Source organism: Ammospiza nelsoni, chromosome 8, assembly GCF_027579445.1.
Source record: "Ammospiza nelsoni isolate bAmmNel1 chromosome 8, bAmmNel1.pri, whole genome shotgun sequence".
NCBI lineage: Eukaryota > Metazoa > Chordata > Aves > Passeriformes > Passerellidae > Ammospiza > Ammospiza nelsoni.
Genome location: NC_080640.1, coordinates 6,747,001 through 6,769,065, shown reverse-complemented (window position 1 = coordinate 6,769,065; position 22,065 = coordinate 6,747,001). Strand labels below are relative to the sequence as shown.

General features: G+C 38.2%; 2 protein-coding genes across 2 annotated transcripts in view; one reads left to right on the top strand and one right to left on the bottom strand.

Annotated features, from left to right (window-relative positions):
- SLC18A2 (solute carrier family 18 member A2) overlaps positions 1–11,010 on the top strand; it is a 29,073-nt gene extending 18,063 nt beyond the window's left edge. Inside the window, exons 9-15 of the mRNA XM_059476658.1 lie at positions 491–586; positions 4,080–4,158; positions 4,409–4,460; positions 4,870–4,933; positions 6,088–6,207; positions 7,606–7,739; positions 9,568–11,010. Coding sequence (XP_059332641.1) covers positions 491–586; positions 4,080–4,158; positions 4,409–4,460; positions 4,870–4,933; positions 6,088–6,207; positions 7,606–7,739; positions 9,568–9,678 — 656 coding nt within the window. The 3' untranslated portion in view covers positions 9,679–11,010. The remainder of the gene's footprint in view (positions 1–490; positions 587–4,079; positions 4,159–4,408; positions 4,461–4,869; positions 4,934–6,087; positions 6,208–7,605; positions 7,740–9,567) is intronic.
- A 1,165-nt stretch (positions 11,011–12,175) lies between these two features.
- PDZD8 (PDZ domain containing 8) overlaps positions 12,176–22,065 on the bottom strand; it is a 52,949-nt gene continuing 43,059 nt past the window's right edge. Inside the window, exons 4-5 of the mRNA XM_059476657.1 lie at positions 17,814–17,976; positions 12,176–16,765 (exon numbers count right to left, since the gene is read on the bottom strand). Coding sequence (XP_059332640.1) covers positions 14,568–16,765; positions 17,814–17,976 — 2,361 coding nt within the window. The 3' untranslated portion in view covers positions 12,176–14,567. The remainder of the gene's footprint in view (positions 16,766–17,813; positions 17,977–22,065) is intronic.

The following is a 22,065-nucleotide window of genomic DNA, read 5'->3' as shown; positions in this document are numbered from 1 at the left end:
GGCTCTGCCATTGCCCCGGGAGAACACGTCAAACCAAGTGGTTGTGGTTCTAGCTAATCATTTGTACAACAGACCTCGTGAACTTTCCAAATGTCATCAAGCTCGCTGCAAACTTTCACATTATGAAACAGCTTAACCTTTATTGTAGAATTTCTAGGAGAATAGAAACATACAAAAAGTTAGCCTTCAGTGGTTTTACAGTGTTCTATTTAATGTTAATCACCATCTGACACATGACAAATAGGGCTGTGAAATAAGCCCTAAAAGTGAAATATTTTATGTAAAACCAGTAAAAAGTGAAAATATTTTACATAAAATATTTTACGTAAAACCAGTAAAAAGTGAAAATATTTTACATAAAATATTTTACGTAAAACCAGTAAAAAGTGAAATATTTTACGTAAAACCATCCATTCTTTGCATGGTGTTTTGTTTATAGCCAAAAGAAATAATTAGTGCTATGTTTTTCCCTCCCCCTTCTTTCTTCCAGGCTCAATCTGTTTTGCAAACATGGCTATTGCTATGCTTGAACCAGCTTTACCCATCTGGATGATGGAGACCATGTGCTCAAAAAAATGGCAGCTTGGTAAAGTACAGTATATTGTTTGCATCTCTATATTTTTTCTATTGAGTTCTGGTCCTGTTAAAGATTATTTGCTTCAGGGGGGTAATTTTTAATTATTTTTTTTTTTACAATCTGTAAAGTGCCTGTGCTAAACCTGCAGAATTTACAAACACTGGTAGGTAAGAAAAATATTACACAGTGGGGTGGTGTTGTTGCAATAGAGGCTCTTGGAATGGGCTACACTAAACTACTGAACTATTTGAACTGTTTTTCAAGGAAAAACAGTTGCAGGCAGCCTCAGGAGTGGCACTGATCCCTCTCCATTGGGAATCCCAGCGCTGCTCGGGCTGTGGATGCTGGCCAGGGCAGCTGCAGTGTGCCTGTTGAGCTGCACAGGAGCCTTGCACAGCAAAACCCTTTGGTTTTTCCCTGCAGGGAGCCCCTCCTCAGTCCCTGGTTTGAACTGCACAGGCAGGCAGGCACAGGGATGGGCAGCAGGTGCTCTGTGCACAGGGATGGGCAGCAGGGTCACGGCAGCGCAGCCTCCTCCTCACACACACGTGGGGGAAAGATGGACTGCTGCTTAAAACGTGGACATGAGGAGCACTTTCCCTTGGAATTTACATATTTGGCTGCTTTAGTGGTTGCTTAATCATCCCTTTCAACAGAAAGCACTGGGGAGCCCCACCTTGGACCTTGTCATGAGTTTTAGCAGGGACACAGCCTTGGGAAACCAAATCCCTGGGCAACCATGGAATGTTGCCCTCCAGAAGAAAGTAGGACAGTTAATTTCTCTTTGACGTGAGCAAGAGCAGGAAAAAACCACCGGAAAGTGGATTAAATTCTAGTGAGTGATGAACTATGTGTGAGAAGTTTATGTGAATCTTCTTAAGTGGGCAATGCTCAGCCTTCATCTATCTCCGATTAATTTAATAGTTTGGTCATGAGGGTATTTTTTAATATCACTGTATAGTTTGAAAGAAAACAAAAAATCCTTCATGAAAATGATGTTCAGCTGATATGCCTGCTGTGTGTTAATGTGCACATTACACCCTATGTAAAGCACAAATCTTAGTTCTAATTAATGCAATTGAGATTTAGAGTGGCCACAGATGCAGTTCTTAATGAGTGAACCTCTTATGAGCTCTTAATGCTGAACCTGGCTATAACTTCTAGCCTGCAATACAGCAGAATGAACATGCAAACTTGGGTATTTTGAACCTCAAAAAGGAAAAATAAATATTGCCTATCTACCTCCCTTACCAGTTTCATATTACTGCTGCAACAGAAATGAGATTTACGAATTCTTCATTGAACAGAGGTCACTAGAAGAAAAATATCTATTTTAAATTAAGACTAATGTAACCCCTTAATGATACAAGTAATTGACTCCATTTCACTTTGGTTTGACAGCATTAATTAAAATTTTTAAGCCTCTTAAATTGTAAATTAAACTGCAGGGTTTTAAGCAAATTATTATCTTATGCAGTTGGAAGCCAGCTGTTTGAAGCATGAACTGAAGAAGGTATAAAGTACCTTGATTTGCCCAATGAATATTACTGTGCATAGAGCCCATTTAGAAAATTATAGTTCTGCCTCAGTATACCACAGCTTACAGACCAACCTGTTCCAGTCTTATTTAACAAGCCTTTGCAGTACAATTTCTCTTTTACAGCTGTCAAGGTCTGCTCTGTGTGACCATTTGGTATAACCAGACAGCTCCAAGCAGTACTGAAGTAGCTGTGGTTACACAGGCTGAAATTAAATATTTCCCCAGCACCACCACTGTAAAACCCACAAGGTTTTTAATCACAGGATATTGCTGTGTTAAAAATTACCCCTTGTTGTTTTTTTTTCTTATGAATATATCAGAGAGATGGGAAGGAAGATGGATAGGCAGGAAATGAGAAAAGCTCTGTTGCCCTGGTGGAAGATGAGGAGCACACACACGAGAGGCAGGGCTGGGATTGTACCCTGACACCACAGCTGATTTCTGCATCTCTGGCTGGGCCCTGCCCTGGGATTCTGTGCAAGGAGAGGAGGAATCCTCCAGTACAGACTGTAACAACTGGATTTTAAACCAGAGGTGTCACCAGACAACAGCATCTGCTCTAGATACAGCCACTGCTGTGGCAACCTCAGGGATGGAAAAGCACTGCTGGTGCCAACAATGTGTTTTTCCAAGTGGAGGTGGGAAATGAGAGAGACAGAATTTACTCAGGTGTCCTCATCTGCAAGCTATTACAGTTTCAAAATTTGTTATTTTACTTAAAGCAATATTTTAAAAATAATTTTTAAAGTTGTATTACTTATTTTTCAAAGTTTTATTACTTATTTTTTAAAGTTTTATTACTCATTTTTTGAAGTTTTTAAAGTTTTATTTTACTTAAATTTTTTTAAAGTTTTACTGCTTATATTTTAAAGTTTTTCTACTTATTTTTTAAGTAATTTTTAAAAAAAAATATTAAGAAGATGTTGGCTTAATAATTCTAATACTATTTTCAAAGGGTTTTTTTATCCTTACATCGTTGATACATGCTTGGCCAAGGGCAGCATCACAGCACTGCAGACCTGCCTGTGACAGGGGGCTCAGTGGCATTGCCAGGCTCAGAGGGTGTTGAAGTGAGGGGAGAACGACCATTGTGCATCAAACTCAATTTATTGATCGATCAGTCAGCTTAAATAATAGTGTTAACGAACTTCATGCATATTCCAAAATACAGCTTTATGATAGGCTAACAGAGAAAACTCTAACCACTCCTTTTGTTTTACAATACCGTTGATTGTTTACATCAAACAAAACCAGTGTTCTCACTGTGATACGAACGGTTCCCAAAACTTCCACAACTGTTCCCAGGGTGCCATCTTTTCCCAGAGAGGATGTTACCTTTGTTATGGGAAGACTGCCTGAGAACTTTATTGTTTATACAAGGATGCCTGAGAGAGACTAATTGTTTATAGAAGTCAGGCTGGAAACTGCTTTGAAACTGCTTCACAGCTACCTGTTACTTTTCTCTCAGTTGCATGGCTTCGTGGCCTTTTTCCTCAAGCCATGCCTGAACTCAACTCTCCACAAGAGGGGCACTGTCACTTGCAGAGCCCTGCTGTCCCCTCCTGCAGGGGGTTCACCCACCCTGAGCACCTGGGCTGGCTGCATGTGCTGAGCACCTGCTCCACAACCCCGGGCTGCTCTCCTTGGCCCATCCCAAAGCTTGTTGCAGTCACACATAAACTTTCTGCTCTTTGTTGTTCTGTCCCCTCTCCCAGAGCAGTTCTTGTATCTAATGCTGAAAAACTCTTTTTTTTTTTTTTTTTCCCAAGGCATCAGGTTGCTGCTGCATTTCACAGATGATGTCCTGAGATTTCACGGGGAGGCTGCAACAAACCGGATATTTGATTCTTTGGGCTCCATTAGATGTGTCCAGATGAAAATTGCAGTGTCTGGCATTTATTAGTTTCTTCTAACACTTCCCTGAAAGCCTTGCTGATAAAACCTCTCATTCATATTTTTCAGGCGTCGCTTTTCTTCCAGCCAGCATCTCTTATCTCATTGGGACCAATCTTTTTGGGGTACTTGCACACAAAATTGGAAGGTATGCTTAATTTAAAAATACTAATCACCTCCCAGTCTCTTCATGTACCATTTCCAGCGTTTCCCAGGGCAGTTTATTGATAGTGGAAATTATTAAAGCTTGTTCTATGGGAGCAAAATTAGTGGGTTTTTTTGAACACATTGCTACTTTTGCTGTTTAACTCAACGCTTCAGACGTGGCTTTGAAACATTTAGGATCAGCTCTAACATCTCATTATCACCATCTCTGAGTGATGTTTCTTCTTTGGTAGGTGGCTTTGTGCTTTGCTCGGGATGCTAATCGTGGGAATAAGTATTTTATGTGTAAGTAGACAATCACACATCTTTTAAATCATGTGAATGTTGGGGTGCTCATCTTCAAATATGTGCGTTTCCCATGAGAGTTCTATGACATGTTATTAAACAATGTGTGGGTAATAAGTTCCAGATCAGAGTTTTGAGTGCTTTCCTGTTTCAGTGCTTCAATTATTTTTAGAAATGGTGACTCTGAGAGGAGCATGCTGCTCTGTTGAGCTGTCACTCAGCAGTTTATAATAGTAAGTGTGTCAGTGGTTTAATGGCACAGTTGTCTGAAATGACAGCTCAGAACAAGGATCAGACTCCCAGATCTGTACAAAGTGGGGCATAACTACTTGGAGAATTTATCTCAGAAAAAGGTGCTAACCACCATGTGCAGTATGGTGTAATTAACTGCCTGAAATTTCCTTTGTAGGTACCATTTGCTAAAAACATTTATGGGCTCATAGCACCAACTTTTGGAGTTGGATTTGCCATAGGTAAGAACATTTGCAATGAGTTCTTACGTGAGTTCTTTACATGAGTTCTGTTATTTCTGTAAAAATGATTTGTTATGAAGTTACACAGAAAATCAGTTTTGTTGCCATTCTGATCTAACAGTGCTGCAGCCTGAGCTGTGGCCCAAACTGGCAGGCAGAGCAAGAAGGAATTAAGGGACAGTGCTTAGGGAGTTTGAACCAGGCTGCTTTAGACCAGCTGGAGCCCCAGGCCTGTCCAGAACTGCTCCATCCACCTAAACAGACCTTTCAACCTGTCCATGAATGTAAATGTTGTTTTTAGAAATGCAGCTGTGCACTGCCCCAAACCCTCAGCCTTTCCTGCAGAGGAAAAGGATTTATGTAGACATTTCCACTGGAATAAAAGGCTTAAATTGTACATAAAGGGGAATTCCCAGGCTCACACACATGTATTCTTCAAGTGACATGTGTGACTTTCCTTACACTGGGCTGTGCACTGGGGACCCTGCCTTGTTTTCAGTGCTTGGTGCTCAGCAAATGTCCTGGGGCATCTCCACACCAGGGATGTGCAGTGAGGAAAGAAGTTACAGGAACAAATTCAGACTTCAGGTGTCTCAGCAGTTTTGTGAGCTGTCTGTGCTGTTTCTTGCTAGAAATGAGGGTGTGTATCAAAAGACATGATAAAAACACTGTCAATCATTTTGGTTGACTGGGGGCTAATGTTGCCTTTTAGGCCTTCAGCCAGGGCAAGTTCACACCAGATAACCTTGCCCTAATTCCTTGGCAGGGAATGTGAGGTGGGAGCTTTGCTCAGACATTCGGTGGGAAGTGTGGATACATCCTAAACTCACATCTCTCCTGTCCTTTAGCAGGTGCCACCTCTATACATGTCCACACATGACCCCAGACACAGCAAAGACCATAAAAAGCAAAGCTAACACAGATTATTTTACACAAATATTGCTGTGTACACCTGTATAATGTCCACACATGACTCTGGGCACATCAAAGACCATAAAAAGCAAAGCTAACACAGACTATTTTACACAAATCTTGCTTAGTTATGAACAAGCATCCTTTTAGCTGCTTTTGCACCCCTTCTTGGCACATCATTCACCCAAAAGGGTTAAAGGATGGGAAGAAAAGGCAGCATTTTCCCGGGATGTGTTTTGCAGGGATGGTGGACTCCTCCATGATGCCAATCATGGGCTACCTGGTGGATCTGCGCCACGTGTCAGTCTATGGCAGCGTGTATGCCATAGCTGACGTTGCCTTCTGCATGGGTTTTGCCATCGGTAAGTCCAGCCTTCCCCTGCCTGGAAAGCACAGCTAAGAAAAGGGGAGTCTGCTACAATGCCAGCTGCGAATCCCAGTGGTGCCTGCAGGTTTTATGAGGGGAGGTTCTTATTTTCTGCAGGAAATCAGAGTGGGGGGATTGTGTTTGGCATCATTCCCCTCCCCTGCTGCAATTTGTGCACATTTCATGGGCTGTGAGAGGCCTAAAGGTGTCTGAGGGCACTGAACACAAATGGGATATGCTGAGGAAAGAGGCCTTGGGATACTTTACTACCACAGCTGTGCTCCAAGGGTGTGTGGGGGAATCAGACTCCCCTGATCCCCTTGAGAGCATGACACAGATGCCCTCAGGAACATCTCTAATCTCCCCAGGGAATGTGAGCTATGGAGCCAGGAATTTTTTATGATTATGTTTAATCATATTATATTTTAATTTATATTTTATATAATTATATATAAATATATATATTATATCACATATATATTAATAGAATATATTTTACATATATAATATAATATACAATATATATTATATATTACATAAGTTATATATATAATATGTATTTATATAAATTTATATATAATACCTTTATTATACATAAAACTTATAAATATTATACATGGTATTATATATATAAAATTATATATAAATATATATAATAATATATAATATGTATATAATATATTATTTATATTATGTATTATTTATATAATAATATATATAATGTTTTTATATAAAATATATAAAATTATATAGAATTTATTATATATAAAATTTATATAGTTTTATATATTTATATATATTATATAATTACATCTAATTATGTTTAATCATATTATATTTTAATTTATATTTTATATTTATATATATGAATATATATAAATATATATTATATAACATATATATTAATAGAATATATATTTTACATATATAATATAAAATATATATTATATAAATTTTATATATAAAATATATATTTATATAAATTTATATATAATAACTATTATATATAAAACTTATATATATATAATATATTATATGTGATATATATTTTATATAATTTTATATCTATAGATATAATATTTATATAATATATATTATTTATGATTATATAATATTTATATAATAATATATAATATTTATATATAATATATAAAATTATATAAATTTTATTATATACAAAATTTATATAATTTTGTATATTTATATATATTTATATAATTACATATAATTATATTAAATCATAATTATATTTATAATTACAAACACGTCTTTACATTCCTCAAATCTGTTTGTGAGATAGGGGGTTAGTATACAGAATTACTTGTATACAAAATATGCTGCTGCAAGTTTTGTGTCAGAGCAATCTGCAGGAAAGGGTTTTTATCTGTGCAAGGTCCCTCTGCTGGTGGTGCCATTGCCAAGGCCATTGGATTCCCATGGCTCATGACAATTATAGGAATTGTGGATATCATCTTTGCTCCCCTGTGCTTTTTCCTTCGAAGTCCACCCGCCAAAGAGGAGAAAATGGTAAGTGTAACTTGGTTTCTTTTTTATAAATTTTGGGTTTTTTCAGTGAAACAAATGATAACTTACATTTGCATCTTTGCCTCTAAGTTCCTCAAAACAGGACCAGCTCAGTGTATTTCACTCTCAAGCATTAACTTCGAAATGAACTCCCCCTTCCTTCTATGTCCAAGATGTATAAAGGGAAACCCTTTATTAATTAGATGTTACAAAGTCACAAATTTGATTTCTATGAAACAGGGTCCTACAGACATTCCTCTGCACCAGCATATGCTGGGGTAGAGTCAGTAGAGAATTCATTTCTCTTTTCATTGAGGATCCAGAACTCTATTTGGCCAATTGACCAAATTATTCCTTGGTGTGCCTCAAACTGTTTTTTCCTCACAGTCCTCTGGGAAAAAAAAATAGAAAAATATACCACAGTGTGTTTTGAATCATCTTTTTTCCTCCTTCTCCTCCCTTCATACAGTTCATGGATCCCTACAAACCAGTGGTTTGTCTTGTCCAGTATGTACCACAGGGCTTCTCTCTTTTTTGTTTTTTAACATAAATTGCCAAAGACCTAATGATCTGGAGCACTCAGTGCTCCCCAGACACTGTAGGGTGTGTAAGAACAGAGTCACCATCTGTAGGTTGAGCCCACTCAGCACTCCATCCTTACTCTTCCTGAAAAAGGCTGATCTGGGCCCAAAATGTAGTCGCTGGTTGTTTATTTGGGTGAAAATAAACTAATTTTGCATGGCAATGGTTTTATTCTGCAGTGGCACCTCTCTGCAAGGTAAGGACAGCACCTGATGCTGGTGCTGCTCACTTTGTGCTGGCAGAAGGTGGAAAATTGAATCTTGCTGCAATAATGGTGTGTGTGAGGCCAGAGAGCTTCTGTTTGGCTCATGTTTGGACTGCAGAATCCCAGTTAATCCCTTGTCATGACCTTTGCTGAATGCACTGGTTTAGTTTGTTTTGGTTTTTGTACATTAAATAAGGCTGAGGAACAGAAGGGAACAAAAACTCAGCTGCTGTTTCTTGGCAATATAAAATTTATCAGGTACTTCCATGGTCCCTGACTGTTTGATTTGTAACATCACAACCCTGAAGGGACAGGATCTCTCTCCATGGCTCCAACACCTTCCAGCATCTGCCACCTCTAATATACCTTTAAATGCAAAATAGCTCCTGTTCCCAAGTGGCTCATGGCTGTAAAATGATGCACCAGTTCTTTCAGGTTGGAGGAGAGTCAGAAGGAGGGTCCCAAAATTGTGGTCTTTGCCTAATTAATAATTCCCAAGCTTAATTACACTCAGCATGAAGAACAGTACACAGTTGCTCCAAAACTCCTTGGAAAATTTCAGCCCAGAGAATTTAGTATTTTATCTGGCCCTTACCATGATTACCACTTTTAGCTTGCTGTGTCAAAGCATATTATTGGGACCATCACTCCTGGCATCATACTCAGTTTTGCTGTTCTGGATCTCCATGGAAAGAGGGGACAAAGGCAGTAAAAGAGAATTGGCTTGAAGCAGTAGGACTGCTCTTGACCATTCATTCAGGTTTTAATAGATGGAAATTAACTCTGGGAGGGGTAAACTACTGTCTCTGCAGAGCAGGTAGATATGTATCAGTAATACCTGGGCTGAAATACTGGAAATAGAAATTTTCCAGGTCTTTAGCACCAAAAATCCCCCCTCACACAGACCTGAGGACTCAATTTACCCTAATTGCAATCAGTTTGGGCTCTGCCTCAAGGGAGGAGAGGTGAATCCCTGAGTGGTGCATGCAGCCCCAGCCTCAGCTGGATGCTAAGCAGAAATACTCACACTCTGTTCTCTTCCAGGCAATACTCATGGATCACAACTGTCCTGTGAAAACAAAAATGTACACCCAGAACAACATCCAATCCTACCCCATAGGTGAAGAAGAGGAGGAATATGAAAGTGATGAATAACAGAAAAGCCATATAACATATTTAGGTGTACAAAATGCTGTGGTTCATGTGAAACATCTCATCCAGAAATAGGTTTTAGCTGTACTGTACATTTAATAGTGAAATGGTCAGAAAAACCAAAGGTATATTATTTATTGGTGACTAGAAAGCAGACTGCAAACCGCCTTATGGGGGGAAAGAGCTTTTATAGACCATTTGTATAGTGTTACTCTTTGTGTATTTAATTTTATTGAATATTACACTCTATTTTTTATTAAATGTGTAGCATAAATCTGTATAAAATGTGAATTTTAACAATTTGGTTTTTAAAGTCACCTCATGGACAGTATTTCATATTTTATTTGAAGTCATAGGTTACTGTCAAACTTGAGTCTTATTTAATTGGAAATTTTAAAAAGCAACCCTCAAAGAGAACCCATCCAATTTACATCCTTTTAAGCGACACCCTCGTAAGTGCATTGAGAGAAGCTGGAATTCAGAGTGTGGGCAGCACTATCACTTTTTTCCATCAACTTCAGGTCCTAATAATATATACAAAAAACTAAATAAGAGGCACAACTTCTCTGTCAGTTCAAATACTGAGTTCTCCCTGAACCACCAATGTTGAGGAAACCATGTTGTTAAACAGATGAGTGTATTGCTATTATTAGTATCTAACAAAGTTTTAATCAAGCAGTTGTGCAATGTGAAGCCCCCAAACACTCAGCACCAGGCAAACAAGTGGGTGTGAACATGCACTGTTCCTGTCCCTTAGCAGGGAATGTAACAGCATGAGGATACTTTTTGTATTTCTATCTTTTGGATCTTTTAACATATTTCAACTTTATTTTAATTGCATCTTCAGTGAGTGGTTAGGAACAGCTGCAGTATTACAGTATTCAGTCTTAGCATGTACTGAAAGTGAGCTGCTACCTGGAGCAGTTCAAACAACTTCTACATGCATTTACATATATATCTAAAAATCCAATGTACAGTTATTTTTTTTTAATACATTTTTGGCTTAAAAAAATGGAAGAAACAGCCAGTTTGTTGCCAATCTCTCATAGCATTTGGGGAAACAGCCCAATACAGGTGAAGTATTGTATTAGGCAGTCCCTGCCTGCACTTAGAAAAAACAAGACTTGGAAAGAAAGCATTTTAAAAACAATCCCCATGTCCTTCTCAGCCATGGTGTATCATTTCATTTGTAAAATGAAAATCTTGATGTGCCTTCTCTCATGTAATTGCAGATGTTTTATGTACTACAGCATAGATACTATGTTTACATATAGTTTTGTAAAGCGTATATACTATGGTCAAAAAATATGAAAAATATAGTGGATCAAACTTCAAGTATTGCTCTGTCAATAATTATGCATTCAGAACGCATCAAAATAAAGTTATCTGACAGAAGTTCATGACCTACTGTAATAAAGTGAAAAAAGGATTAAAAAAGAACAACCCCTCTCAGGATTTGCCTTATGCAGTGTGCTTTACCAGTGTGGGGAAAGCTGGCATTTCTCAGAGCTCCTTCAGAAACCAAGATTCTGTCACATGATGAATTCTCCACTAACACCAAGTAAGTAATAATTGTGCAGATCAGTGGCTATTTACATCAGGCTCAGATTTTACTGTGATTTGAACACTGAAACTTTGTTCCAAGAGATGTTATTCTACTTACTGAAGTCTTCATTGAAGTCTTTTGGTCAACATCAAATTGCTAATCTGATCAAATCTGAGACTGAAATACCAATGCAAGAATTCCGAATTATTACAGGATGTGTTCATCCTTTTGCCAGCTGATCAACCAGTGTATTTCTTAAATTCACTAATATGTGACTCAAACATAGCAACTCACATTTTTTTAAAAGCACAAAAAGGCTTTCTTCATGGCTTTGCGTTGAATTTTTGAGCACATCAAAACTAAGGAGGAGTTTGCATTAATGTGCAACATGAGTTTGAGGAGGAGACCCAAGGGGAGAGAAATGGATCACATTCCTTTTCTACAGCTGGTGCCAGTTTCTGCTGGCCTGAGGGAGCAGCATCTTCCCAGGATTTGCTGAGCAGATCAAGGCAGTGGCTCCCCTTCTCTTGCTCCATTCCTGCTCCACCAGAAGAGGAAGATTAATTAAAATCCACATAGACACTCGTTTTTGTAATCTCTAAGCCACCTTTCCCCCCACTCCCAAATAAAAACTTAGCAGTTGTTATGGATTTTTTTCTGTCCTGGAAAAATGTGGATTTTTCCTATTTTGTATATTTTGATCTGTGTCAATTCAGGTGTGATAGATAAAGATACTTTATTCATTTACTCCCACTATTTATTCCTCCTCTGCAGCTGTAAACTTCCACAGATGCTTTGTTTCAAATTTCTCACCCCAAATAATCCAGTTATCAGTAGTTTTATATAATGCAAAATGTGCTTCTCCCCCTGAAGATCCCTCCTTTAAGTGGTGGCTTTAGATGATAAGCTACTGCAATAGAAGTGCTTAAAAAACATTGACACAATGCAAGAAAGTTGATAATTTAGCAAAACTATTTTATTAAAGCTTATTTTCATGATAAAATAATAGCCAACAAAATCATATTAGGCAGGTCTTCTGCAAATGTGTGTAGCTGCCACCTATTCAGATATCATTAAGTCAAGATATTCTTGTTTTCTGTGGTATTCTTTATTTTCAGCTATTTACAGTCAAGCATGAAGCAAAGATTACATCAGGAATGTAGTATTACAATTTCCCCCTGGAGATTCACTGCTTATTGTAAATAATGCCAGATAGGAATTCATGTTTTCCTTCTTACCACTAAAATACAACTATTTTGCCCTTTTTCCATTCAGTATATTTAAAAATATTGCACCACATTTAATTTACCTCTTACAATCATCATCATTAGCAACACTTATGTGAGGAAAACGATTCCCAGCTTTTCTTACCCACTGTGTTACAGGAGTCAATTTGAAACCATGAATGTGTATTTTGAAATCAGTATTTGCATTGTTTTCACAGCTCCTTCATGTGCACCAGGGCTTAAATGAAGCACTTGGATATATTTGAAAACCTCTGTAGTAGTCTGTAAGAGCAAACTCTGATGGCATTGAATGCAGATCACCACCAATGGTAAGCTGCTGAGAAAATGGAGTGGGGAAGTCTTAATATGCATCTCAAGCAAGTACAGGTTAAATAACTTTCAGACAAGAAGGGAAGCTCATTTTGTGCGATTATTTGCTGAAGCTTAATTTCAGAAGTGTGTCACATGCTGTTTTAGCATGGATAGTTTTCCATACATCAACTAAGTAGTATCAACTGCCCAGAACTCACTAAAAAGTGCAAGTAGTTGCATGACTGGCAGTAACCATTTTGCTTAGAAGCACAAGCACACTGTCCCATGATGAAAACCACTGCTTCTTCATTTTGCCCATCACAAACTAAACCAAGAAGCAAATTTAAAGGAGAGGTACATTACAGATGACCTCAAAAACTAAAGGAGTTATTTTTACCATCTCAAATGTAACTCCCACAAAGGCTTTTTTTTCTACTACCAGCAATACCAGTGATAATGATACAAGTACCTAGCACAGTACCTAAAATAAAGATGATATTTTATACAAAATTTCTATACACAGAAGATGAAACAATGTCTACAGGAAATAAATAAGAATGATGGCCTTAGCCAGGTGATGCTAAGATCCACAGTTTACACATAGCACAAGACCAGACAGTTCTTTTCAAAAGCAGCTGGCTGAATTTCTTCCTCATCTCTACTGGACTCACAAATTGACTCAAATAAAACATGTTATATACACTATAAGACATTTTGCTGACAAAGGTGATCCTTCTGCTCAGACTCTATCTTCTGTCTGAGAAGCTGAATGCAACTTACCATGCTATGATTACTCAAAAGTGTTGAGAGAACATTAGTTACTTTGTATTTTGCACCTTAAGCTTTCCAAAATGATAGTCTGCAGCAAAATATTAATTTCTTTATATTACTTACACCATGATTACATGCTTTTACACAGAAGGCAATGAAACCTCCAACTCTTGTGAAGAACAACTTTCCTTTATCAGGCTATCAAATAATACAACACCACAAACATATGATTTCATTCTGGAAGGCAACAAGCCTCTTACCTTGAAAATATTCCCAATTAAATTATTATGAGATACCAGTTTATACTTTGATATCTAACAATAGTCCCAAGTTCTAAGGAGGAGTTTTTTAGCATAGCATTACTATATTTCATGTTAAATACAAACTACAAAAAGTTCTTGCATTTAACAAAAACGTGGAAAACAAATGATATGCAATGGTAACTTCAGTAAGTACTAATAACAGACAAAATGAAAGACTTTTTGTTTGCTTTCATGATATGTTTGGCAAAAAATATACAATTACCTAGAAGACATACAATAAAACTGCGATTAACACTTAAAAGCCTGGCCCCTTGGTGACTTCTGAGTCAGTCATCAGCTTAGGCATGCAACAAGCTTATAATGTTTTCATCATACAATGGATACTAAACATCTTGAAAACCCTGCCTGTTTCCCATTGAAAACACTACCTAAAAAAACAGAACAAAACAAAAAATACAGAGAAGGGAAGTGGGGTCAAGTAATGCATTAGGGAAACCACACACATTGATGTGAAATGGTAAGGTTACATAATTAGAAAAAATAAAAATAAGTTATTAAAAATAAATTTCCAATATAAAACCCAAAGTGTAGTTTTAACCAGCTACTTTAACAAAATGATGGTGCTGTAGCTGGAGAAGAACCACTATTAGCAATTAACTGTGGAGAAGCAGGACACGCACATTATACCAGTGTTTTAATTTAATTTGTGTGTGTTTGGATTTAAGTGCAAAGTATTCTTTTAGTCCATTCCTTCAAAGACTAAATATGTAAATATCAGTCTACTGATTGAGGTGGATCAACAGGTTCTTCTTCTGATATGATGTTCAATGTCGGAGCCTCTGTCAGACTGCCATCTTCGCTATCCACTTCTTCTGCTATACTGGATTCCTCAAAATCTTTAGTCAGTTTTTTGGATTGCTTCTCTAAGAGCATGTTCTCCAGGGACTCTAGATCCTCAATGCCTGCCCTGTAGTGGATCATCAGCAGCGTGAGGGCCTGCAGTCTCTCACCTGACTTGGCCAGTGCAGCAGATATCAGGGCTTTTTTCCTCACGTCGCTCGTCTCTTTTTCCTCTTTAACCAGCGAATTATTGTTTTCCAGCTCTTGGTCTATTTCATTCTGCAGCTTATCCAACATAAACTCCAACTTCTGAAAGCGCTCCTCTGTGGGCAGACTCCTGTAGAGGTCCCGGCCGATCTCCTTGACGGCGATGAAGACGCTGTCGTCGAGGCCGCCCTCCTTGCGCACCAGCTTGATGCCGGCGCCCACGACGCGCTTGGAGGGGCTGCTGGGCCCGCTCAGCTCGGTGTCGCTGCTCTCGTTGTCCGACGTGTTCGGGGTGTGCTTGGGGGAAGGCTCGGCCACGTCGGGGCCCTGCTCGGCCAGCCGGGCTTTGGGCACCTGCCGGAGGTTCAGCAGCCGCGTGCTCGTGTTGATGATGTGCCTGGTCAGGCCTGTGGTTCTGGTAGCGGACTTGGCCTCTGCATCCAGCCGAGAGGAGGCGGCTGCAGGAGCCTCCTGGCCCTCGGCTCTGCCGCTGCCCCCAGTTCGATCGAGCCGCCTTTCGGCTCCTACACAAAAGGGTGTCTCAGTTAAACATTTCTCTTGACATTTTTTATGGCAAACGTAAGCACAGAACATGCACTGCGAAGCTGCTTTAGTCCACACTTTTTTTTTGCAGTAATCGCACCAAGTTGGATTCTGAAACTGAGTATCTTGAAAGCTATGCCTATTCTCTGTGACAACTTGTCCCAAGAAATGATCCTCTTTCTGAAGGGCATGAGCTTCTTCTTCTAAGTGAAATTCTTTCTCTTTCTCCAGAAATGCGCTTGAATCATCAATTTCACCTTCTTTTAAATATTTGAATTGTAAAGTTATGTCACCGTAACAAAACTTTTCATTGAAACCTTTATGGGTTGTCAAACTCCTCAACGCTGTTCTGGTGACTGCTGCCTTAGGTGTAGGAGCAAGCAGCTGAAATTTTCTAACAAATTCCATCGAGGACGTAGCTAGACAATCTAAAGCAATTTCTTCAAGTTTTATGCTTGCATACCCTAAGCAGATAAAACCACCTGCTTTGAAAGGGTCTCTGCACCACAGTGCAACATTAAGGTACTTGTGGTATTTTTCTACTTCAAATAGACAGGAGGATGTTCTCGCCACCGGCCATCGGCCCTGACGGGCTTTATAAGGAATTTCTGGTGACTCCCACGTTCGATGATCATCACTATCTTTGCTGCCACGTGCATTTTCTGTAAGTCCATCTTTTAATGTATCTTGCTTTGGTGCTGTTACTACTTTTGATACTGCTGGATCTTCTATCTGATCACTAATTTTAATTAGCTTCTCTGTAGATTTTTCTCCATTATTTGCAGGGGGAGGTGGCCTCTCTGGTTTATCAGGACATACATTTCCAGTTTCTAACACACTTTGGTTATCATTAGTAGACAAAGGAGGCTTAATTTGGGGCCTAGGTGGCACAGGAGGCTTAGTACTAGATCCTTGTGACTGTTTACCTGACGGCTGTGGTGCATCTGAAACCTCAAGAGTTTTAGGTGTTGCCACTTTAGCCCCATCTTTTTGTTGCGTTTTGGATGCTGCCTGGTAATTTCCTAAATGCAGTTTTCGATTCAGGATGGGTGATATAGTTCCAAGAGGTTTAGCAGCAGCAAGAATTACTACCGACCGTTTGGGACTCTGAGATGTTGGCAGATCTTCTTTTTGGTCAGGTGCATCACAAGCTAAGTCTTCAAACTCTGAATCAAAATCTCTGCTATCAGTATCAGCTGTTAAACTATTCTGGTCATCTTCTGCCTGTGACAAGAAAGCTGTGTCCTCCAATTGTCCAAATCCATCCTGCAGTGCTGAGCCATGCTGATTATACCCAACAGGCCTTTCATAAAAGACTAAAACTCTCTCCCCAGCTTGTCTAATCAGCTTCAACACTTGGACAGTTGATGTGATTTTAACACCTATTAAAAAAAAAAAAGACAAACATTATTAAGTTCTAATTATGATAATAATCTAAGTGACCAAAAATAGTCAACAAACACATTGCTGCTCAGTAACAAAGGAAGTCAATTATGACAGAAGAGCTTAATTGAAATGTAACAGATGGATTCTCTCTATTTTATTCCTATAAATGTGGAGCTTGAAAAAATAATTACATAAACACTCCAGTTTGCTGCTTGTAATAATACTGTAATCTTACACAGTAATGTTGATTTGATATGGTAACAGTTTTAACCTTGCTCTTACTGTAAGTTTGGACTTTTCAGCAGTAGACATTCGACATTCAAAAAAGAGCTCAAAAAGATGGGTATCTTTAAACACAGTTATAATTATAACAGAAGCAGGCTAAAATAAAAAAGCAATATATTAATGAAATATGGGCATAATGCTACATTATCAGTGTGGCTGGAGTGAGCTGAACCATCTTTCTGGGCAGAACTTTCAGAGCCATTTGATGTATCTCCAAATTACATGCAAGTTAAAATATCTTGATGAGCATGCAAATACAGTCATGCAGAGGATCACATAAAAATGACTCCTCCTTTGTTCTAAAGCAATCATCAGCAATCTATTCAAAGGAACTGAAAACCCTTTTAAATTACTGGAGTATTTCAATGGAGATTTATTTAGGCAGTACCTAAACAAAAGAACTCATTGTAGATTTTAAGCTGTGGTCTGTAAAACCTCTGTAAAAGGTTAAACTTCCTGCTAGCCCAGTCACATTAATGTTTTGGCTTGGTTTTTTATCGTTTTGTTTTGTTGTTTGTTTGTTCTGTTTTTAATGTTGTTGCCAAATATTTATTCAAGCTTCTTTTGCCTTTTACCTAAGAAGGAGTAAATAAATGTGCAAGGAAATAAATCAAGCAAACAAAGATCTTAAGCGACCATAAACACATTAATGTTAGCTTTTGAGTGCCAAGCACAACTGTAGCTGTTAAGAACGGGAGATTGGCTGAACTGCATACAGGACAGGAGGACCCTCATTGTGAAAGCTGACATATCACTCACTGCCAATTGCCAGCAGTCTGTCTCCTCTCTGTAGATCAGCAGCTGCAGCAGGTGAGTTTGGAGTCACAGTTTCGATGACAACGTGCCCTGCATCCTCCTCCTTGGACTGCACAAGGCGCAGCGTGAGCCCAACGCTCTGCAGATTCCCCTTCACAAGTTCTGCCTGCAGAGAAAGAAGTGAAAAGTATCTCAGAAAAGCTGACTGCAAGGATTCAAGGCTACTAACAATAATTTAAATAAAAATTAAATTATACCATTTTATTATTAAAAACAAGTTATTATTTAAAAGTGCATTAGGACATCCATTGACTTCATCTAATTGATTGTCTGCCAACTACTTTTACCCCTTTGGAGGTATTCAAAGAAAGTCCCAGTCCTAAATGAAATACTACTATTAAACACAACCTCATTATCCATTTTATTAGGAGCACTGCACCATCAACCCTAGGTATCACTGTGAATGTAGCCCATTTGTGTCATAAAACCTAACACTGTGAGCAGCTTTCCAGTAGTCTGTGCAAAAGTGTTTGCAGTGACAAAACTCTTATGTACTTATAGATTGCTTAAGTATATTTAGAACAAATCTAAATTAACAATAGCTTAAAAAGTTTCTTCAAACAGGGAAACCCTTTTCTCATACTTATCTTGCGAAATAAATAGAATTTAAATTTTAACTTAAATAACTTCAAATACATTTTTAAAAACAAACAAATGAAAACAAAGGACATGTGAGGTGCAATCCCTGTAGCTGACTTTTGCATGACACACCTAGGTAGGGATCAATTATTTACAGACCTCAGTGGCTGAGATCTTTAGCAACTTTTTTCCTAATAAAAGCAGCCCTTAATGAATTTAACAATATCATTTTTTCCCCTAAAGCACATTCCTTTTAGACTATTCCAAATGACTGCCTACCATCATTCCATCAACAGATATTCTATTTGAAAGGAGAACTCATATGTTTCAGCTTCAAGGATAGAAATTTAATTTGTTTTTTTGATTCCCAAGAAGAGAGAGGCCGACAGTGCAGAAGCCTCCACAGGAAATTTTGTATTTGGTTTCAATTTACTGAGTTCAGGTAGACACTCTTCTCCTCCAGCCTTCTGCATTTACTTTGTTGCTGTTCAGTTGCGGATGTTTGAACTGTCTGGAGCTGAGGCTCCTCTTTGGAGGATGTGCTCCTTTACTCAGTCCATGGCTCTCTCCTTGGCTGCATGGCTGTCACTCCCTTGCCATAATCTTAATAGCACTGCATCTTGGTTCATTTTAATTGTAGTTCAGTTCCTTGCAGAAATAAAAATGCTGAACTGCTCAGCAGTTTATTGAGTTTGAAGAAGCAGACTTGTATTAACTTTCAAAGCTTTGTCAATATTTTCTGCATTTCCCACAGGCACCTACTCTTTTTTCTCCAACTTCTATTGTAAATCCCCAGTAATGTATGTAAGAATAACAAGACCAATATAAGTTTAATTGCAGTTCCAAGACTTAAAGGTTATTCCAGAATGAAACAAGTAAATAGTTGCCTACAAAAACAGCCCTGATGGAGTTTTCCAGTTGATTTTTGTTCATTTGTTTGTTTAAATGCCATCCTCATTTACACCAAAACTACTGCTACATAATTAAATTTAAAAAAAATTAAACAATAAAATACTAAGCATTAAGAAACAAAGAAGTATTAGAAATGTCTGTGGAAGAAGACAAACTATTTTTTTTAAAAAAGAATTGCTCTTCTGCTTTAGCCCTTTATTTATATGCAATATAGCTTTAAGCTAGCACTTCACAAATGTTGCAATCTGCTGTATGGAAACAACATGAACAATTACTGCAATTTCAAACAACATTAATTGAATATTTTAACTGTCAAAAACACAAATGACACGAATTTGCTTTGGCAGCACGCAAAGCTGCAACAAAAACAACATCCAAAGATCACAATAATATAACTGCACATTCTTATCAAACAATGAGGAAACCATTATTTCTGAGCTTTGCTCAGAGTCCAAGTACTCAAATCTCAGTTTTCCTATGATGGCTCCTTTGTAAGTCTCACTCTAAGTGATTAAGCTCAAAAAAATACTTCCAAATCATTGTGTTTGAATAGAAGAGGAACTATCACAATGAAGATCAGGAAGTAAACTCGCATTTAAGGAATGCTGACAAACATGAAAATTGCAAAGGGCTGAAAAACAAATTATAACCACTTTCCCCCCTAATTTCTGTTAGTGCACTGAAGTAGAAAGCTGTTTAGTGAGTGAATTCCAGGAAAGAAATGGATGCTTAGAACAGTGAAAGGAAAAAAAAACCCCAACAAAAACCTCAAGATGGTTTTCCTTTGAACACTCTGTTATTCTGGCCATTTAATTATACTCCTTTAGGAAGTCATTTATTTTGACTGTATATAGTTTCTTCTGAAGTCTTACATTAGTTCTGTAGCTCACAGCCCAGGACTGGAGCTCTTTAGCAAGACAAGACGTTTGAGAGCCAAGGCCCAGCCAGGATGGACACCCTGTTAGCTTTGCATGGCAGCAGAAGAGACATTGCTGTGAGTTTGTTCTCCATATGAGATAACTCTTGTCCACGCAGTCTCTGAGCAGAGGAGTAAAACACCCACCTACTGATGAAAGGTGGCCATCACAACCCCACCACAGGAGTTACCTCAGGCCAACCTACTCCTTCCTTTTACAGTTGGTATTTTCTCATCTCTTCAAAAAATGGCCCAAGGTGGTAAGATTTCTCCAGAAAGTCTTGTCTCAAAGAGAATGTCAGGAAAAGAGCTGGTGTTGCAACATCTGACTGTTTAAAGAAAGGCAGCAATGATCTCTAAACTGTTGGTACTTGCAATCATGGCAAAGTGCATGATGAGCAGATATGGAGAAAGGGCATAATTAGGCAGCAAAAATGAATAAAAAAGTTACCAAAAGCTCTTTTTTAAAGCGCTTGTCAGTACAGACTCTGATGCTCTTGAGTTTCCTTTGAATCCAAGAACTCCTTTGAGCAGAACTACACAGTGGATGATTTAACAGTGAAAATATTCTGGAGTGCAAAGACGAGAAACTCCTGAGGTGATCCCCAGCATTTCACCCTTCCCTCCTCCTCCAGGGAGAGACCACATGAAAGAAATGAGGGACAGCTGGGACCCAAGATATGTAGGTATCTCTGAACATTTGGCTCCCATGCAGGGACACAGCCTGCAGATTACAACATGTATGACTCACTGATGGCAAGGAGACTTCCCATATTCCAGCAGTATCTGATGGAAAGCTGTTTTTGGAAGGAGAGTGCCTTTGAACATAACAAGCAAAGTTCATCTCAACTTTTTTATTAACTTTGGCACAGTCACAAGCTTTCTCATGAAGTAAAGTGGTTTTATTTATCAACCCAAAACAGATGAATGGTTTTCTTGATTATTCTTTCTGGCACCTGCAAGAAACACCACGCCATCTCAGGCTAAGATGAATGCAGGTGAAGACCATTTGGAGCTCTCAAACATCCCCCACCCCAACAAGTTCACTCACAAAAACAAACATCTTTGTATACCCAGCACAGCTACTTTCTGTCTCCCACTCAAATTAAGACTTGATAATAAATGTGAAGAGCCAAAGACTTATTGGAACACTGAACACAAGGAGGATGAAAATCAGCTAAATGACACAGAGGTTGGAAGAAAATTGCTAATAATGAAAGGACATTTATTATCAAGAAACCTTGCTGCAAGGGAGAAAAACTAACAGCTGCACCCAGGAGAAAGGGAAATTTTAACCAATTAGCTATATCATATTAAAGCAAGTTTATTTTAATTTGCTCTAATTAATAGCTTCGTTTTACTAGTTCCTGCAAACCTTAGTAGTTATTTAAATAAGGAGCAAGACAAAGCAGACATTAGTACTTCATTGTCAGTGACAAGCATACATTCAATGTATTTTATATTGAAATAGAGCTAAATTGTATCACAGAGCTTAGAAAATGTATCTTAAAAAAAAAAAAGGCAAGCAATCCCCAGACTATTTATGAAATACTTGTTGAGATTAAGATGCAACAAAACAGGAATGACTGTCCTAGAGAGAGAAAAAAAGGTAGTAATTTCCTTAGTGTTTTATTATTAAAAATATCCCCAAATCCAACAATAAAACAAGAGACCACAAGATGCCAATTAACTTGAGAATTAATAGAACAATTTGATGTAGAGCTGTGAACACTTGGCTTTTACAGCACAAAGTCCACAAGCATGAATTGCACAGCACAGTTTCACTGC